This window comes from Myxine glutinosa, chromosome 1 (assembly GCF_964187855.1).
Source record: "Myxine glutinosa chromosome 1, kmMyxGlut1.1, whole genome shotgun sequence".
Taxonomy (NCBI): domain Eukaryota; kingdom Metazoa; phylum Chordata; class Myxini; order Myxiniformes; family Myxinidae; genus Myxine; species Myxine glutinosa.
Window position 1 is genome coordinate 278365909 of NC_136261.1, and position 17970 is coordinate 278383878.

General features: G+C 48.7%; 1 protein-coding gene across 4 annotated transcripts in view; it reads right to left on the reverse strand.

Annotated features, from left to right (window-relative positions):
* The window catches only part of LOC137437856 (adhesion G-protein coupled receptor G2), a 126714-nt gene that overhangs the window by 71773 nt on the left and 36971 nt on the right, over positions 1–17970 (reverse strand). For all 4 annotated transcript variants that reach the window (XM_078766338.1, XM_078766333.1, XM_078766340.1 and 1 more), the window contains 6 exons: positions 16946–17344; positions 16313–16345; positions 15975–16028; positions 11027–11237; positions 9815–9965; positions 6082–6246 (listed from right to left, as the gene is read on the reverse strand). In XM_078766338.1, coding sequence (XP_078622464.1) covers positions 6082–6246; positions 9815–9965; positions 11027–11237; positions 15975–16028; positions 16313–16345; positions 16946–17344 — 1013 coding nt within the window. The remainder of the gene's footprint in view (positions 1–6081; positions 6247–9814; positions 9966–11026; positions 11238–15974; positions 16029–16312; positions 16346–16945; positions 17345–17970) is intronic.

The following is a 17970-nucleotide window of genomic DNA, read 5'->3' on the forward strand; positions in this document are numbered from 1 at the left end:
AACCCAACGTCGGCCTCTTTCTCCCTTATCGAGGGGGGATTAATCCCCTCGTCTATGACTGACCGACATGGTCCTGGGGTATGATGTCACGCCCGGTCAGTGCTGGGTAGGGTATTAGGCCCAACCGTCCTATGACCTAAATACCAGCGCCTCCCGGTACGCAAGGAAACACCCCCCGCTCACGGCCGCAGCGTAATAGATTGGTTGCGCCGAGCGAAGCGAACTGCGGCGTGAGCCGTTTATCGAAGGGGCTAAACCCGATTCATATGCGTTGGCCGAATCGCGCCACGTACACTCAATTTGGAAACCTCTAAAGCGACCGAATGTGAAGAAGATGACAAAGTAGGAAGAACAGGGATTTATTATTATTTACACACAACTTAAGGAAGATAAGCAATCAAAGTAATATACAAGGAGATGGAAGAATCAGAAGGACACAGTGCAAATACTAGCTTATACTATACAGTCTTACTTAACCCCAGGGACAAGACACACAAAACAAACTCACGTACATGAATGGGGAATTGCAGAGTGGATTGGCTGGAGGGAGAGGAAGGTAGAACCACAAGCCTGGAAGGTTGAGCAGGGCGCACAGCAAGCAGGTCCTTTCCGGGCTGGGAGCGAGCAGGGCGGCGGCGGCACACGTATCTTGGTCGTTCCATGCGGCAGGGCTCGTTCTTTCGTTGACACGCCTCGGGCTCTTTCGTCATCTGCTCCGGTCCCCTCGTTCTCCTCTTGCGCGATCGGCGCATGCATATATCAGCCCTCAAACGCGGGTGTGACACGCCCTCCTCTCTTTGGGTTCCGCCCTCCCCCGTGCTCTGTTTCGTTGCCTTATATGGCAATGCCACGGTCTTGCTACCTTATTTGGGCATGGAGTCGACCAGCACGCCCCTCGTGGCGAGCCACGGGCTTGTCTCCTTATTTGGGCATGGGGCCGACCAGCGTGCCCCTCGTGGCGAGCCACGGGCTTGTCTCCTTATTTGGTCATGGGGCCGAACAGCCCCGCCCCTCCTGTCCAAACAGAGCACGGAGCACATATTCATCCTAGCAGCGAACGCCGCTTCCAAAGCCAGGCCAGTTGAGGGGGCGCGCACCCCACGCTTGTTAAGCTTCGTTACCCAGAGAGGGAGAGTTCAGCTGGGAAATGTCATTATTGAAGGGGAGCTATCCTTATTTGATTCGGTGCAATGGAGTGTCAACTAATGGAAGACACAGCCTTAAACTGGAACACATAATAAGGGAATAACTATTTAGAGGCTCTAAGATTGGCTAGGTGTATGCGATGAATTAACTAATGGGGACGACCTTTGACCTTTACAATTATGGGGGTATTTACACAGATTCACTACATTTACAGAAGGTGATATTTACAACAATTATACAGGATTCTCAAATCCGTTACAATATATATATATATATATATATATATATATACTAGCAGAAGTACCCGGCATTGCCGGGCGGGGGAGGGGAGGGGGAGGGGGAAGGGGAGGGGAGGGGAACGGGGGGAGAGCGAGCCCCTTGGTAAAGCGAGCGTTTTTTTTTTTTCATAGCGTCATAGCGTCATAGCGTTCATAGCGTTCATAGCGTTTCATAGCGTCATAGCGATTTTTTTTGTCATAGCGTTCATAGCGTCATATCGTTCATAGCGTCATAGCGTTCATAGCGTCATAGCGTCATAGCGATTTTTTTTTTCATAGCGTCATAGCGTCGTAGCGTCATATCGTTCATAGCGTTCATAGCGTCATAGCGTTTCATAGCGTCATAGCGTCATAGCGTCATAGCGTCATATCGTTCATAGCGTCATAGCGTTCATAGCGTTTCATATCGTCATAGCGATTTTTTTTGTCATAGCGTTCATAGCGTCATATCGTTCATAGCGTCATAGCGTCATAGCGTTCATAGCGTCATAGCGTCATCACGTGATCGCTCTGAGCGAATCAGCGCCCACCTGCTCTGATTCCGTTGATTCCGTGCGCTGAAATGCGCTGAGGTAAATATGAATATAAAATATGGATCGTCAAATATTTTGAGTTCGGCCATGTTCGTCCCAGGCGCAATGGCCATGTCTATGCCAAATATCAAGCACGTAAGCCTCTCCGTTTAGGAGTCTATCGGTAACATTACACACACACACACACACACACACACACACACACACACACACACACACACACACAAACTGTGTTTTATATATATAGATATATATATATACATATATATATATATTGTTGCCGACGCGGTTTTAGATGTTATTTTACCGAGCGGTTTGGTATTACCGCGTCCGAACAGTTACTCCCCGCTTAGAACCCGATTTCACCCAAACGTTGGCCGGATCGCACCGCAGCTAGTCAATAGGGAAAAGACAAAGGCGACACGGATGTGAAGAAGAAGAAGGAATAAAACGAGAAGACGTACAGACGAGTAATGGGATTTATTATTTACACAAGCAAAAAGGAGCAATCAAGGTTTATTTACAACACATAAGACGCAGGTGACACAGTGCAAATATTAACTTATACCAGCTTAATTAACCCAGGACAGAACAAACAGAACAAACTCACGTACACAAGAAGGATGGAAAGGCAGGAGGTGGATGGCTGGAAGGAGGTGTGTCCAAGGGGGTCCTGCAGCTCAACCGGCGCGTTTAGCAGCCGCCGTTCCTTTACGGCCCTGCTCCAAACCGCCGTCCAGGCCCCAAGTGGCTGTGGGGTGTTGTTGCTGCTGTGGCCTCCGCTGCTTTCCCAGGACTTGTCTGATGCGTCTGGTCCAAACCCTCAACTCTTTCTTGGTTCACTCACTCCTCACCACCGACTCCTCACCGCAACCAACGCAACCACTGACCGCCACCACCGACTCCTCACCGCAACCAACTGACCACCGACTCCACTGACTGACTCTTCACGACTCTCTCTCTTTTGTGACCAACTCACATGCGCGCCTTTTATAGCGCCTCCGGCGATTAAGCCGCCGGCCTTTTGGACACGCCCATCGGGGTGCTCACCTCGGCCCTGGTTGGTCGCGCGACCCTCTGGCTCCACCCTTGATCACGACGGGCGGGCACGCCTTTCTTCTCCGACGAGAGCACAGGTTCAATGGTGGTTTTGGAGGGGAGGTAATATGGGCAATCGAGGCTCGGCAATGACGGAAGGGGATGTAAAAGGAAATGGAGATTTTGGGGATGGGAAGGAAAGGGGATCTATTCTCTTTCACTGGTGCAATGGAGTACTTCAATTAATGGGAGACACAGCCTTACTCTAAAACACAGAATAAGAGATAACTATCAAACAGGAGTATTCTATTACTTGGCTGACGTGTATGCTTGTGGACTAATTATGGGATGCCCTTTCACCTTTACACAGCTCCGGAGGTAGGGGGGCGCAGAATAAACAATAATAATAATAATAATACAGCACACAATCAAAAAATATACAGTCCTCATCTCCGCAACAATATTATATGTATATATACATACATATCCATATTATTGTCGCGCAACTCCGGTTAACATCAGAGTCATGGATAGCCTAAACGGTCTTATTCGGAGGCAACAACCCAAACATGGATTGTACTTTATGTCGCATGGGAGGGAGAAGGAAAATGGAGGCTGCGGAAGCGCTTAACTGCGAAATGGCGATCCTGTCGGGGTAATCAACTCAACTGGGCACAGCTTTAACAGGGGATGCAAAATCAGGGGATGCAAGGGTTTATTAAAGGAAAACGGCAAGGACAGGAAAAAGCATGCGCCGGTAACAAATATCCTAATCGGGACGTCCCCACACGACAGATTTCAGAAACGAGACGAGGGAATATGAATTAATAAAAATAACACGTTCGTCGTGTAATTGGGAAAGGTAATGTAGTGTGCAGTCTTATCTGTCTGTAGTCTTGCGTGTAACATGGCCCCGCTCGCGTGCCACCAGGCCCCGCTCCACGCTCCGATCGTTTGCACACGAGGTAGGCCCCGTTCCAAGCTCCGATCATCTCGCCGCCCACAATGTCCATGCACCAGGCACCACGCGTCCAACGCAGGCCAGCGAGCTCCACACAAGGTCGACCCTCAACTCGAGCACGAACACAGAACGACGAAGAATGGCAAAAGGGGGAAGAGAGCGCAAGTCCACTGCACACCAAGTGCCGCTTCGAGCCAAGTCCAAGCCAACGAAGCAACTCTCTCACAACTATCTGCCTGTGCGAACCCAACTGCTGGCCAACTCCTCTGCTTGCCAACTCACTCACTTCACTGCATCTCAAGACTCACTGCCAGAAGCAACTGCTTCGAACCAACACTCGTGCTCTCCCTCGAACCCACTGCCAGACTACACAATCGCGTTCGGCGCTCGCTGTTCTCTGCTTGCCAACCCACTCACTCACGAAAAGTCCTGCCGTCCCTCGTATCCCTCCGCGGCGGTGATGTCAGCCTTGGCGTGCCACCCAATCAGTGGCCTCCACCGAATCACAGGCCTGTGGTGTGGTCATAGCGCATGGCACGTAGCTTGGTTAGGCCTGTCAGAGGTGCAAATGGCGGCGGCCATGCGGCGGGGTCCTGGCCTGGTTTCCTTCATAAGTCATGTCAGGGGAGGGCGTTATTTAGTGTTGTACTAAAGGTCCTATCTATGGTGTCTAAGTGGTTGCGGTGCCAAAAGCGACAAAGGTTTGGCTGACCAGGTGAGACATACAAGGGCGCTACTCTTTAATCCCTAACTCTACTTAACACACGGACCTCCTGGTAGGTTCACAAGTATACATCTTACCGACAAAACGCCTACACATGAACTTATTACAAGGTCAGATTCCTTACCGCGACAGATGAAGCACGTTACCTATTCAGATCTATCTGCTCTACATATCACTACAACATCGACATAACACAATAAAAGGAGCCGTGTCTGTCTGTCTTTCTGCTTGTCTGTTTGTCGTGTTATAACTTGAGACTGGATTAACGGATTTCAATGAATCCAACTACGGTGGATTCAGGTAATTCCCGGGAGTGTTTGTGATTGAAAAACGAAAAAATGTTTTATGGGTACATGGACACGCGTGTCAAAACTGCAAATGCCAACACGTGACGTCGGTTATCCCTGCATAGAGAGCAAGCAGGATCTCCCAGGAATCCATTTATTTTTCTTCCCCCATAGATTAGCCATCGCAGCAAAGATTGGTATTTCCATCAGCGAAGCGACGGGTCTTATATTCTAGGACATATATATATATATTTTTTTTTATATATATCATCATCATCATTTAAAACTTACCCAGTGCATTGACAAGCCCCAGATATGACCTTCCCATTGGTGTTAAGAAGTAACTAAACCAGATACAGTGTCTCCCTCGAAGAAGTCTGCCTGAGTGTTGGTAATGATGGCATCGGCTTTCCAATAGCAGATGTCCATTAAATAAATCACCAAACCTGCCATGTTCACACGAGGTAGGTAATCCTGCAAGATTCAAAGTCCACTCACTGGCAGCGATGGTCAAAACTTTGGGTATAACGCACCTGTTTACAAACTTTCAGGTCTTGCACCGGTTCACGTCCTGAGGAATTTGAAATACAGGGAGGTTCAAGCTATCAACTTTTTGGGTGAGTTCAGAAAGTTCTCCAACTCTTTCCTTGTGCAGAGGCACAGTCTTTTCTCTCAGGTACTTTTCCAACTATTAAGTATTTTCGGCTTTCTTTAGAATCTTTGTGTGTAATTTTAGGTAACAATCCTTATCTGGCATCCTTAATATACTTTATGTATGAACACCACCGTTTCCTGTTGTTTATGCACATGCGCACCGAGCATTCTGGTGTGGATTACGTCATTTCGTAAATCGCATATTACCAAGGGAGGGAAGAGTTTCTGCAACCACGATTGCAACTTCAAACCCAAGATGTTGTCACCACCGTCTAAAAAGGATCCTGTTTCACCCATTCCCTCTCCCCTACCAATATAAAGCATCAGTTGTACATTAGATCACATGGCATGCCGTTCAAGAATGGCTGTTTGTCCTCATTATGGTCTAGGCACAAAACTCGTGCATTCAGTTTGTAGATTTAATCCGATACGCCTTCATAATCAATCATTGCCTGCTTACCAAGAAGAGGTGAGTGTTTTTGAAGAGAGCAAATTGGAACTTTGAGACATTCTCCCGCTCATTGGCACTCAAGCTATCCAGGAGACTTGGTGGCAGACGAATTTCAGCACCAACATTTTGTCCCGACACCGCATCCACTTCGCCACTAGAAATCGTCGTCTCGATCTGTGATACATAATTCGGTGCTTTGAGAATATTGTACATGATCTCAATGAGAGGCAATTAAATAATGCCTGTGCAGGTTGGGCTATCAGGATAAGAATGTTACATTACAAACACCACTGGGGGTGTAGAAACGCAATTATATAAACGAGCAACGGTACCCGCCATATCGGTGGGGCTTTAATTGGGAGGCCCAAATGAAAAGGCAAAACATCAGAAATTGAAGGCTTTTTTTATTTTAAACGATTCATATAAACATCCGTTGAATCATATCACACGCAAACCATCAAAATCTAAACAGTACATGGCGCCCATTTTGAAAAAAGATTGAATTCTGCAAAACGGAAGCGGCCGCTACATGTCTTTCTCAGTCGTACGTTTATGTGTGAAGAGTGCGCGCCGAATCTGTAACATGGAAGCGGCCGCTACACCTGTTTCTCAGTCGCTTTGCACACGCTGCCATGTTACTTCGGAGCCGCACGTTTATATAGGAAGAGTTTGTCAGGAGTCGATCTACTCTCTCCTGGTACATAGAATAAACAGTATTTGTAGAATTTCAACAAAAGCCACATCACTGTTCATATCGGTAAATATTATTCCATCGTGTTTGGGAAAAATGGAAAATTGGGAAATTGGAAAAACAATATAGCCTATTTTACTCCCAGCGGTCCCAGGAATACCCACCCAAAATATCGTTGCGATCGGTTGAGCCGTTTTTGGGGTACCTTCGAACGGACGGATGGACATTTGGTGAATTATAGTAAGATGAACAGGATTATAATTAATTAATTGACATATGTGGGAAAATTGCATGCCCAGACCAGGAAAAGTAATAGCGGACATGGATTTGTCCCCCCATTGGAGGAAGACCTATGGTTGGCAGCGAGTGACCCGGAAGCATTGACGGAAAGAGAGTGGCAATTCTATGTGTGGGAAAATTGCATGCTTGGTCAGGGTCACCCAGATAGCTCAGATGGCAGAGCACTGGTACGGTTTTCCAGAGGACCTGGGTTCGATTCCTGGCCTGGGCATGCAATTTTCCCACATATGTCAATTAATATATTACATATGCTTTGACTCGTCTTTACCTGTAATTTTCATAACTTAGTTGAGTGATTGAAATACTACAGGCAGGTCCTTTTTCTTGAATTTATTTTCATTGAAGCTGGTGTTGATTTCATGCTCCAGTTTAAAATGTTTTAAAGATCTCACAACATTCCCCCAACTAAATTTTCTCAAGAGATCGATTGAAGAGCTTTTCTATCAGATATCATCGATTTAAGTAAGGGCATGTTCTGGAGTTCTTGTTACATAATATTTGTTTGAATCAGATGAGTATTTTTTATTCGTCGATCGCATGAGTATTCTTTGTGCTTGTCATGGTTAGAGGTTCCTCCTGCAGCCTCAAACCTTCTGTAAGAAAACAGTTCAATCTTGAAGCCAAACAGTTCAATCCTGGTTTCATCAGACCACAGAATCTTGTTTCTCACAGTCTGAGAGTCCTTTCGGTGCTTTTTTGCAAACTCGAAGCGGGCTTTCATGTGTCTTTCACTGAGGAGAGGCTTCCGTCTGGCCACTCTGCCATAAAGCCCAGATCGGTGGAGTGTTGCAGTGATGGTTGTCCTTCTGGAAGTTTCTCCCATCTCCACACAGTTTCTCTGGAGCTCAGCCAGAGTGACCATCGGGTTTCTTGGTCACCTCTATTACCAAGGCCCTTCTCCCCCGATTGCTCAGTTTGGCCGGGCGGCCAGCTCTAGGAAGAGTCCTGGTTGTTCCAAACTTCTTCCATTTAAGAATTATGGAGGCCACTGTGCTCTTGGGAACCATCAATTCAGCAGAAACTTTTTGTAGGCTTACCCAGATCTGTGCCTCGACACAATCCTGGCTCTGAGCTCTGCAGGCAGTTCCTTCGACCTCATGGCTTGGTTTTTGCTCTGATATGCATTGTCAGCTGTGAGACCTTATGTAGACAGGTGTGTGCCTTTCCAAATCATGTCCAATCAATTGAATTTACCACAGGTGGACTCCAATCAAGGTGTAGAAACATTTCAAAGATGATCAAGAGAAATGGGAGGCACCTGAGCTAAATTTCAAGTGTCATAGCAAAGGGTATGAATACTTATGTCAATGTGATATTTCAGTTTTTTCTTTTTAATAAATTTGCAAAACTTTCTAAAATCCTGTTTTCTCTTTGTCATTATGGGGTATTGAGTGTAGATTGATGAGGAAAAAATGAATTTAAACGATTTCAGCATCAGGCTGCAACATAACAAAATGTGAAAAAAGTGAAGGGGTCTGAATACTTTCTGAATGCACTGTATGTGCAAAAACTAATATTTTTCCACATAGTCCCATCTAGTGCAATGCACTTTAAATGCTTTGTCTTATGATTAACGGTGCCAACATCAATGGTGGAGTGCACACATGTTCTGAACGACAAGGAATACCCACTGGATGAACCTCTTCCGCAATAAGAAATTCAATAACTGTTTTCTGTTCCATACGTACAGTACCTCTAGTGGAGTGGGGCAGCTATTTTGAAAGTGTGGTCAGTGGTGTGATGTCACATGAGCGATCACATTGCTGCTCAACTTAAAATGGGTTGGACACCTTTCACTATGATCTCGTGTAGCTTTCCTACGACACTTGGGTTACGAACTGAAAAATAAGAGGCATTACTTTTGTATCGACCCTCGTACTTACTTGACTTCTCTGAGCTGTCTGGTCCTGGCTTCAATATATGACGAATGTGAATCTGACAAAACTTGTGTCTGAAGGAGGGACTGCATCATGGAGCATGCTATTCTCCTGAAATAATGTTAAATTGCCTGTTCATTGTTCGCCTTCTGCACCATTAAAAAAAATAGAGGCCATTGAATCACACCCTGGCCAAATTCCCTGAATTCCAACTGCACCTCAATAGCTATAGCGTGAATGTTTTTGAAAAAGGTAGTTACAAAATAGATACACATTGGTCTTTCAAAGTAACCTAGATTGTATGCATCTATCTATAATTCCAGTAATCTCTGTGTGTATGTGTGTGTGTCTGTGTGTGTGTGTGTGTGTGTGTGTGTGTGTGTGTGTGTGTGTGTGTGTGTGTTTGTCTGTGACCGCTGTTTCTCGACAACCACGGGTCCGATCTAATTGAAACTTGCCAGATATATTGCTGGGGACCTGAGGATGTGCCTTTTCAAGGTTTCATATTAATCGGACAAGTGGTTCCCAAGGTATGGTCACCGTACTCGCAAGCCGTTCGCTTTGGCTTTGCGAATGGACCAAACCATTTCATGTAAATAGAGGGGGGGGGGGGTTCTACCGTACTCGCAAGCCGTTCGCTTTGGCTTTGCGAATGGACCAAACCATTTCATGTAAATAGAGGGGGGGGTTCTGTGGTCGTTACTGCCACGTGGTTTCAAAGTTTTTTTTTGTTGTTGTTGTTTGCACGCATGTTTTTTTGCACCCACGTACGGGCACGCCCTAGTCTTATTAAATCATTCAAAATAATAAATATCATAAATTGTTTGAAAAATTCTCTTTACCAAAACCTTAAGAAAGCATCTTACAACCTCACCTTGTTTTGGTCCCCGGTAATGAAAGTGATGTGGGTGGCATTGCCAGCGGGATGATTTGTCACGGCAAGTGCGATGCTTTTGGAGGAAACCGGGTCTTTAATGGACTTTAATGAGAGAACCATGCCCATGTGGTCTAGCGTCTGGAGAAGACTGCAGGTTAAATGCGAAAGAAAGTAATGGTACAGTTTAAACATCCACTCCACCAACCGCGCCACCCTATTATTCCCATCCCACGACAGCTGCTTAATTATAAAGTTCCGTGCCAAACACTCTTGAGTTGTACTTGTCTTGATCAAGACTCACTCTTGCCTTATGACTACAGAACTGCGCTATCCTGGTGTAAGTCACAGCCAATGACTGGATCATGACACATCTTTCAGAAGAACCTTTAAGCTGGCTGTCTCGTCTGCACGCATTTTTGAATTAAAAAGATTGGTTGACGCATTTCCAAAGATGCTATGAGCCATATTGGCATTTTCAATAAATAAAATGGTACATGTGTTTGGTACAATTAAGTTCCCAAGTAGAAATAAAACTACATAAATACAGATAGGTAGTATGTCGATATGACACATGTGATCATGTGAACTCCCACAAGACCCTCAATACCCATTGGACACTTTAGAACCCGAAGTCCCTCAAGACCCCTAAGGCCCTTAATATAACCCTGAAACCCTGTAGACCATATACACCCTCCTTAGACCCCTAAGACTCTGTAGACCCCCAAGCCCATTGTCAATTTATTGCAATTTTTCCCCTCGACCTGCACTAACTGCGAACCTGCGGGCAGTTCTGGCCTCTCTAGGGGAGACAAAATCTGACATGTTAAATTGTACAGCTCTGATAATTAATTTGCAAAAAAAGAAGAAGATCGGCTATAATGTGTGTGCTATGGTATCTTACAACTATAATTCCAATTACAATACGAAGAATGGTAAAGATCACCTTCGAGGTAATGAGACCCTAAACTGTAGAGCTACAGATTCAAGAACCAAATTAAATTAATTAATTCTACAACAATTCCCAAGTCAATGTTTTGTGAGGATAATGATGATGATCATAGTGATCATGATGATGATGATGATCATGATGATTGCAGTGATTGTGATTCTTATGGTGGTAGTTATAAGGCGATTGACAGTGCGATTGTAGGGGTGGTGATGATTATACTGATAATGACGAATGATGATGATCATGATGATAGTTCTGACCTGGTGGAGAAATCAATGAGCGGGATGTTGGAGTCTATAATTCCATCGTAGACCTGCAGCATTACTCGAGCAAGACTCGGTGACAAATTGGGTGGAATATTCCAGACCATTTCTTGCAAAATGTCGGCAATCAGCTGGACGCTATCTTTACTCAGGTTCGAATCGTTTCCGAGCTCTTTCAAGGCCAAAGCTACTGCACACGCATTGAACTCTGTGGATGGCAATAAGAGAATGCAGCCAACTTTACAACTTAGAATTCTCATTTAACAAAACTACCCTAACAACTCTGGGAGCAGCAGGAAGGGTCATTCCTCTTTGGGGTATATAGATTACAGTCGATCTATGGTCGGGTCTCAAGGACATTGGGTGTGTGTTCATTTACCAAGTTTCTTGTGGAGAGATCGCCAAGTGGTTTAAGCATTTGAGTAAGCACTCAATTCAAAACCGTTAAGGAACGCCTGGCTTGGCAAGCGCTAGCTAGCTGCTTGGTAAATAAGCACATCCCGGTCTTCCTCCCTTTGTTTCGTATTAAACAGCGGGAGCGAGTTTCAAAAGTTCGTGACGAAAAATGTCACGGTAGTGATAGAAAGGGCCATGTTGTTAACCCACCATTTGTGGGTTATATAGAGTACAGTAGATCTTTGCTCAGTTCTGTAAGTAAACCTTACTTCATGGATGTCGGGATTCCTCCAACTTTCTTCATTTAGTGTTATAAACAGCATTAGCGACTGTTTAAAAAGCTAATCATACGTGTTTGTGGTTTATTAAAGCGCGGCGTTACGCACGCTGCTTGCGAGCAAGGAGGAAGTGGACAAGCGGTAACTTATAAGCGTCTTTATTTCAGGAGCTCACTGTAACACTAGCCCGCTCTGGGCTGTGCGCCCCGTGTATATCCTCAGGCCACGCCTACCCCTCGGGCGTGGCCCTCGCCCACTTGGTGCACGGAATGATGTCACCACGCCAGTGGGCTTTTGTGTCCGCCACACGCGCCCCCCCCCCCCCCCCCCAGAATTCCCGCGCACCTGGAGGGCCAGTTTGCGGGGCAGACGAATGACCCGGCCGAAGCGCCCCCTGGCGATCGGCGGCGTCCGGGGTGCAGGGATGCCAGGTGGGATGCCCCTGGCTGCCCCTGGGATGGGTGCAGGACCGGGGGGCGGCATGGCGGCGGGGCTGGGCGGTGCCAGGGGTCCGCCCGCAGGGGGGCGGCCCTGACGTGGGGGTCGGGCCACTGGCGGTGGATGGTCCACGTCGAGGTGGGCCGGCTTGAGGCGGTCTACCGAAACGCGGTCGGGAGTACCGCCGATGTCCAGGGAAAAGTGCTTCGACCCGGTCTCCAGCACGCGGAAAGGCCCGTCGTACGGGGGCCGCAGTGGTGTCCGGTGGGCATCGTGGCGGACGAAGACGTACTCCGCCGTGTGAAGCTCCGGGGCGACGTGCGTCGGTGGGTGCCCGTGGCATGCCGTTGGCACCGGGGCGAACCTCTGGGCGGTCTCTTGCAGAGCGGAGCGCTGCTGTGCCGCGGACCATGGTGCCGTGGAGTCGGGGAGGAACTCGCCCGGCACCCGCAGCGGTTGCCCGAAGACCAACTCCGCCGCGGATGCGCGCAGGACCTCCTTGGGCGCCGTCTGGAGGCCCAGCAGGACCCAGGGGAGCCTGTCGACCCAGCCACCGTCGCGGAGGGTGGCCCGGAGCGCGGCCTTCAATGAGCGGTGAAATCGCTCACACAGGCCATTAGCCTGGGGGTGGTAGGCCGTGGTTTGGTGCAGCCGGACCCCGAGCCCCTGCGCGACCGCCCCCCAGAGCTCCGAGTTGAACTGGGGGCCGCGGTCGGACGAGATGTCTGAGGGGGCGCCGAACCGGGCGACCCAGGTGGCGATGAAAGCCTGCACGACATCGGCCGCCGTTATCGACGCCAAGGGCACGGCCTCCGGCCACCGGGTGGTGCGGTCCACCATGGTGAGGACGTGGGTGAAACCCCGCGAGGGGGGCAGAGGTCCCACCAGGTCCACGTGGACGTGGTCAAACTGGCGTTCCGGCACCGTGAACGGGGCCAACGGGGCCTGGGTGTGCCGGTGCACCTTGGCGCGCTGGCACGCGAGGCACGTCCTGGCCCAGCCGCGGACGGCCTTCCGGAGGCCATGCCAGACGAACTTGTCGGCGATCAGCCTTTGGGAGGCCCTCGCGCCCGGGTGGGACAGGCCATGGATGGCGTCAAACACCTGGCGCTGCCAGCCCGCGGGCACGATGGGGCGAGGACGCCTGAGGGAGACGTCGCACAAGAGGGCCGCGCCCGCGCCGTCGAACGGCACCTCGGTGACGCGGAGGCCCGTGACGGCGGTCCGCAAGGCCTGGACGTCGGGGTCAGCGGCCTGGTCCGCTGCCATCCGGGCATAGTCGATGCCGAGGTGGACTGCGTGGGCGACGGCCCGGGAAAGGCAATCCGCCACCGGGTTGTCCTTCCCCGCGACGTGCTGGATGTCCGTCGTGTACTCGGACACGGCCGAGAGGTGACGCTGCTGCCGGGCCGACCACGGCTCGGTGACCTTGCCCATCGTGAAGATCAGCGGCTTGTGGTCGACGAAGGCCGTGAACGCACGGCCCTCGAGCAGATGGCGGAAGTGCCTGACCGCCAAGTGAAGCCCGAGCAACTCGCGGTCGAAGGTACTGTAACGGCGTTCGGGCGGGCGAAGCTGCCGGCTAAAGAACGCCAGCGGTTGCCAAGCTCCACGCACCCATTGCTCGTGCACCGCGCCCACCGCGTAGTCCGAGGCATCGGTGGTGAGGGCGATCGGTGCATCGGGCGCCGGGTGCGCGAGCATGGTGGCGTTAGCCAAGGCGAGCTTCGCGCCCGTGAACGCCGTGTCCATCTGCTCGGTCCAGGTAACGTCGCCTTTGCCCGGCTTACCTCGGAGAGCTTCGTGCAGGGGGCGCAGGAGCTGGGCGATACGGGGCAGGAACCGATGGTAAAAGTTCACCATGCCCAGGAACTCCTGCAGCCCTCTGATCGTGCGGGGGCGCGGAAACCCCTTCACCACCTCCACCTTGGCCGGCAGGGGGACGGCTCCGTGCCTGGTGACACGGTGCCCCAGAAAATCGATTATGGCGGCACCGAACCGGCACTTTGCGGGGTTCACAATCAGGCCATGCTGGCCCAGGCGTTCGAAGAGCGTGCGGAGGTGGCGTAGGTGCTCTTCGCGGGACGCGCTGGCGACGAGGATATCGTCCAGGTAGACGTAGACAAAATCCAAGTCGCGCAGGACGCTGTCCATCAGTCGCTGGAACGCCTGAGCCGCATTCTTCAGACCGAAGGGCATGCGCAGGAACTCGAAGAGTCCGAATGGCGTGATGACCGCCGTCTTCGGGACGTCCTCCGGCCTGACGGGGACCTGATGGTAGCCGCGTATGAGGTCCACCTTCGAGAAGAAGGACATGCCCGCCAAACGGGCGGAAACGTCCTGAATGTGGGGGACGGGGTAGCGGTCGGGAGTCGTGGCGTCATTGAGACGGCGATAGTCCCCGCACGGTCGCCATCCCCCGCCGGGCTTCGGCTGTATAAGCTGATGCGTATGCGTATCAGCATGCTGTGCGTATCAGCATGCTGCGTATGCTGTATAAGCTGATGCTGTGGATCAGCAGCATCAGTAGCATCAGCAACATCAGCCACGAGGGCCGTGACGGCCACGCCGACTCTCGCCCGCGTGTCCGAAGCGGCGAAGTACTTGTCCGCCTCGGCTGCCAATGCTCGGGGTTCCGTTAGCCCGGTCCCGGCCAACGCGAGGCGAACCTGCGCTGGAAGTTGGCGACGGAAAAGCGCCCGGAATAGAGAACAGGGGGCTTCGTCGCCCAACAGTGACAGCATATGGTCCATTCGGACCGACGGGCGCATGTCACCGAGCTCGGGGAGATCCAGGAGGCGGTCGGCCCGTGCGTCGTCCGTGAGGCCGAACGTGGCTAGGAGTAGCCGCTTGAGTGCCTCGTACTTGTGGCCGTCCGGTGGGTGGCGAAGGACGGACACAACTCGAGCGGCCGTGCCGGGCCCGAGGGAGGCGACGACGTGGCAATAGCGCGTGTCATCGCCGGTGAGGCGCCGAAGCTGAAATTGGGCTTCGGCCTGGACGAACCAGACTTCGGCCTGAGCCTCCCAAAATTCGGGAAGTTTGATGAAGTTGGCCATGGCAATGGCGTCGCGTGTGGAAGGATCGCTCCGGCAGATCCAACGTCGAGGGGGTCACCAGTAAAGCGCGGCGTTACGCGCGCTGCTTGCGAGCAAGGAGGAAGCGGACAAGCGGTAACTTATAAGCGTCTTTATTTCAGGAGCTCACTGTAACACTAGCCCGCTCTGGGCTGCACGCCCCGTGTATATCCTCAGGCCACGCCTACCCCTCGGGCGTGGCCCTCGCCCACTTGGTGCACGGAATGATGTCACCACGCCAGTGGGCTTTTGTGTCCGCCACATTATAATATTTTTTCTTCCTGTAGAAGCCGTTGCTCCCACGGAAACACCATTATAACTATAACCTATTTATACACGTTATCACTGCAGGAAAAACGCCTTGGGGAAGTGGGGCATTATTACTATTAATATTGTTTTGTAATAACATTAACAATATGCGATTATCATTAATTTTGTTATTCAAAGCGTCTTTGGAAAAACGCCATGATAAAGCTAACTTAATATGGCTATACACCTCAACACGCAACGCCATTGACGGCAATGGTGGGGAAAACCCGCTCAGGGGAGAAAACCCCCTTGGTTGAGATTGGATAAGTAAGGGCGAAATGTATTGACGTCAAAAATTCATCAGACAGACAGACAGACAGACACAAAATGGCGTATTTTAGTATGAAGCTAACAACTCATTTTGCACTGTGCTGGAATGGAGGCCGACTCTGAACTTCAGCCTTCAACTTAAACTGCAGGGAAGTTTTGGAATGTCCATACTCTCACCTTGTTTCCTCAACTCTGCTTTTAATGCAGAGAAACTCAACAGGTCCGTTCTCACTGTAAAAGAGATTCAAACATTAAATTAATTCATAAAAAAAGTTCTAAACTATTTGGCAACAAGTTTTTATACCAGTCAGTGAGAGTACAACTTCTAAACAAGAAAGAAGTAAACATGGCAAGCCAACAATAATCATGGCTGATTGAGGTTAACAAGGCTTGGTCATTTCATAGAAATCATAGAGGGCCTGAGTTTCATCCATATCTTTATAGCCATTGTTTTGAATATATGACTACGTACTGGTTTAACTAATAAATGATGTCCTACTTAACCTACAATTTACCTGTTTGCTCCTCACATGATAATTCATCTTGTCCTAAAAAAGAAAAGGCAAACATTTAAATAATGTTTTAAGTATAAAGTGATTTGATACAATATCCCACATGTCAAAATTCCTTACCTTTGGAATCAGCTCATCAATTTGATGATGTCACCAAAAATCTCTCAGACAGGTTGTTTCATCAATGCATATGGTGTCCTTCGGAGCAGACGTGAGTCTGACTGTGCCATTTTATAGCATTAGTTGCTGGATGTTAAAGTTTCCACAACTTTGTTGGATAAGAGTAGGCCATTGTGTGTGCTGGACACCAGCCAAATTCCAATTATTCCTGTCTACATCTACAGGGGCAATGCATCACCGGCGTAATCGTGCCTCGGTAATGATGGAATCAGCAGAACAAATTGATAACAGAATCCTGGTCAAATATGAATTCACAAGAATAAGAAGAGCATGCGGAAATAATAACAGTGGTGTCATCTCCCTTTTAGGCGTAATTAAAAGAGGAATTTTGCTTTGGAAGCCTCGGCTTTAGCAGACTTTTATATGTGTTCTGTTCTTTTATGAAGGATATAGGAACAATGAAGCAAAATAGATGGAAAATAAATTATGTTGTTTTGATTTTATTATATGAATTACCTGAGGTGGATTTATTACTTGAGCCGTTTTCTTTACTCCCTAAATCACCATCTTTCACCTGCTCCTTGAGTATGTCATGCCTGCAGCCAAACAAGGCTCCATTAAGTTGGATGCAGGCCCATCTTTTGCCCGGACTGAGGCATCTCTTGTTCTGATTTAGATGGGCCTCAGGGTCGCTTCTAAGGCTGCGGTTCTCCAACTTCTTCATTTTGCACCGCAGGATTGTGCATGGTACCAAAGCAGTTGAGGTACTTGAACTGTTTTGTAAAACGTCAGATGATGTAATGTTGATTGTGATGTTGAGGACGAGGCACAGGTGAATGTTGCTTGAATTTTGGGAGACGTTTTGTATGGTTTCTGAATAATCATAATCGAGATGTGAGCAATTGTGACATGGATCTAATGGAAGATGGGAAGATTCATAAAAAACACAGCAACTTATAAAAGGCACAAATTTATTTAACAGCCATTGCAATTACTGTGCATCCATACAGAAGGAAACTTAGAAACATAGGAGGCCATTTGGCCCATCGTGCCTGTGCCATATCCACACCACATTTGGTTAATCTAGATTCTAGCACATCACTTCTCTGCTAGATGTACAACATGCCATTCATTACCTTTACCTAACGTAACATCCACATCCTTTGCCCGCTAAATCGAACACAGAACTGCCCATTAAATCGATTGAGATAAAGCAATGTCAGCTGCTGCACTGCTAACCAGGGCTTCCATCCTTCGGCGGCTTGAGAAGACATGCTATTTTCTTGATTGAGGGATATATTATTTTTTGTTATTTTGTTATTTTATTATTATATTATGTATTTATTATACATAATAATTTTTTATTATTTTTATTATTATTATATTATGTTATTTTGCAAGTAACAAACAGACAGAACCACAAACGCAACCGACCAAAATACTTGAAAAATTTTCGATTTTGCAAGTAACAAACCCGTCCCTAATAGCAGTATGTTGCATGCACGCTTGAACGCACGCGCGCATGCACTTGACCTTGGGTA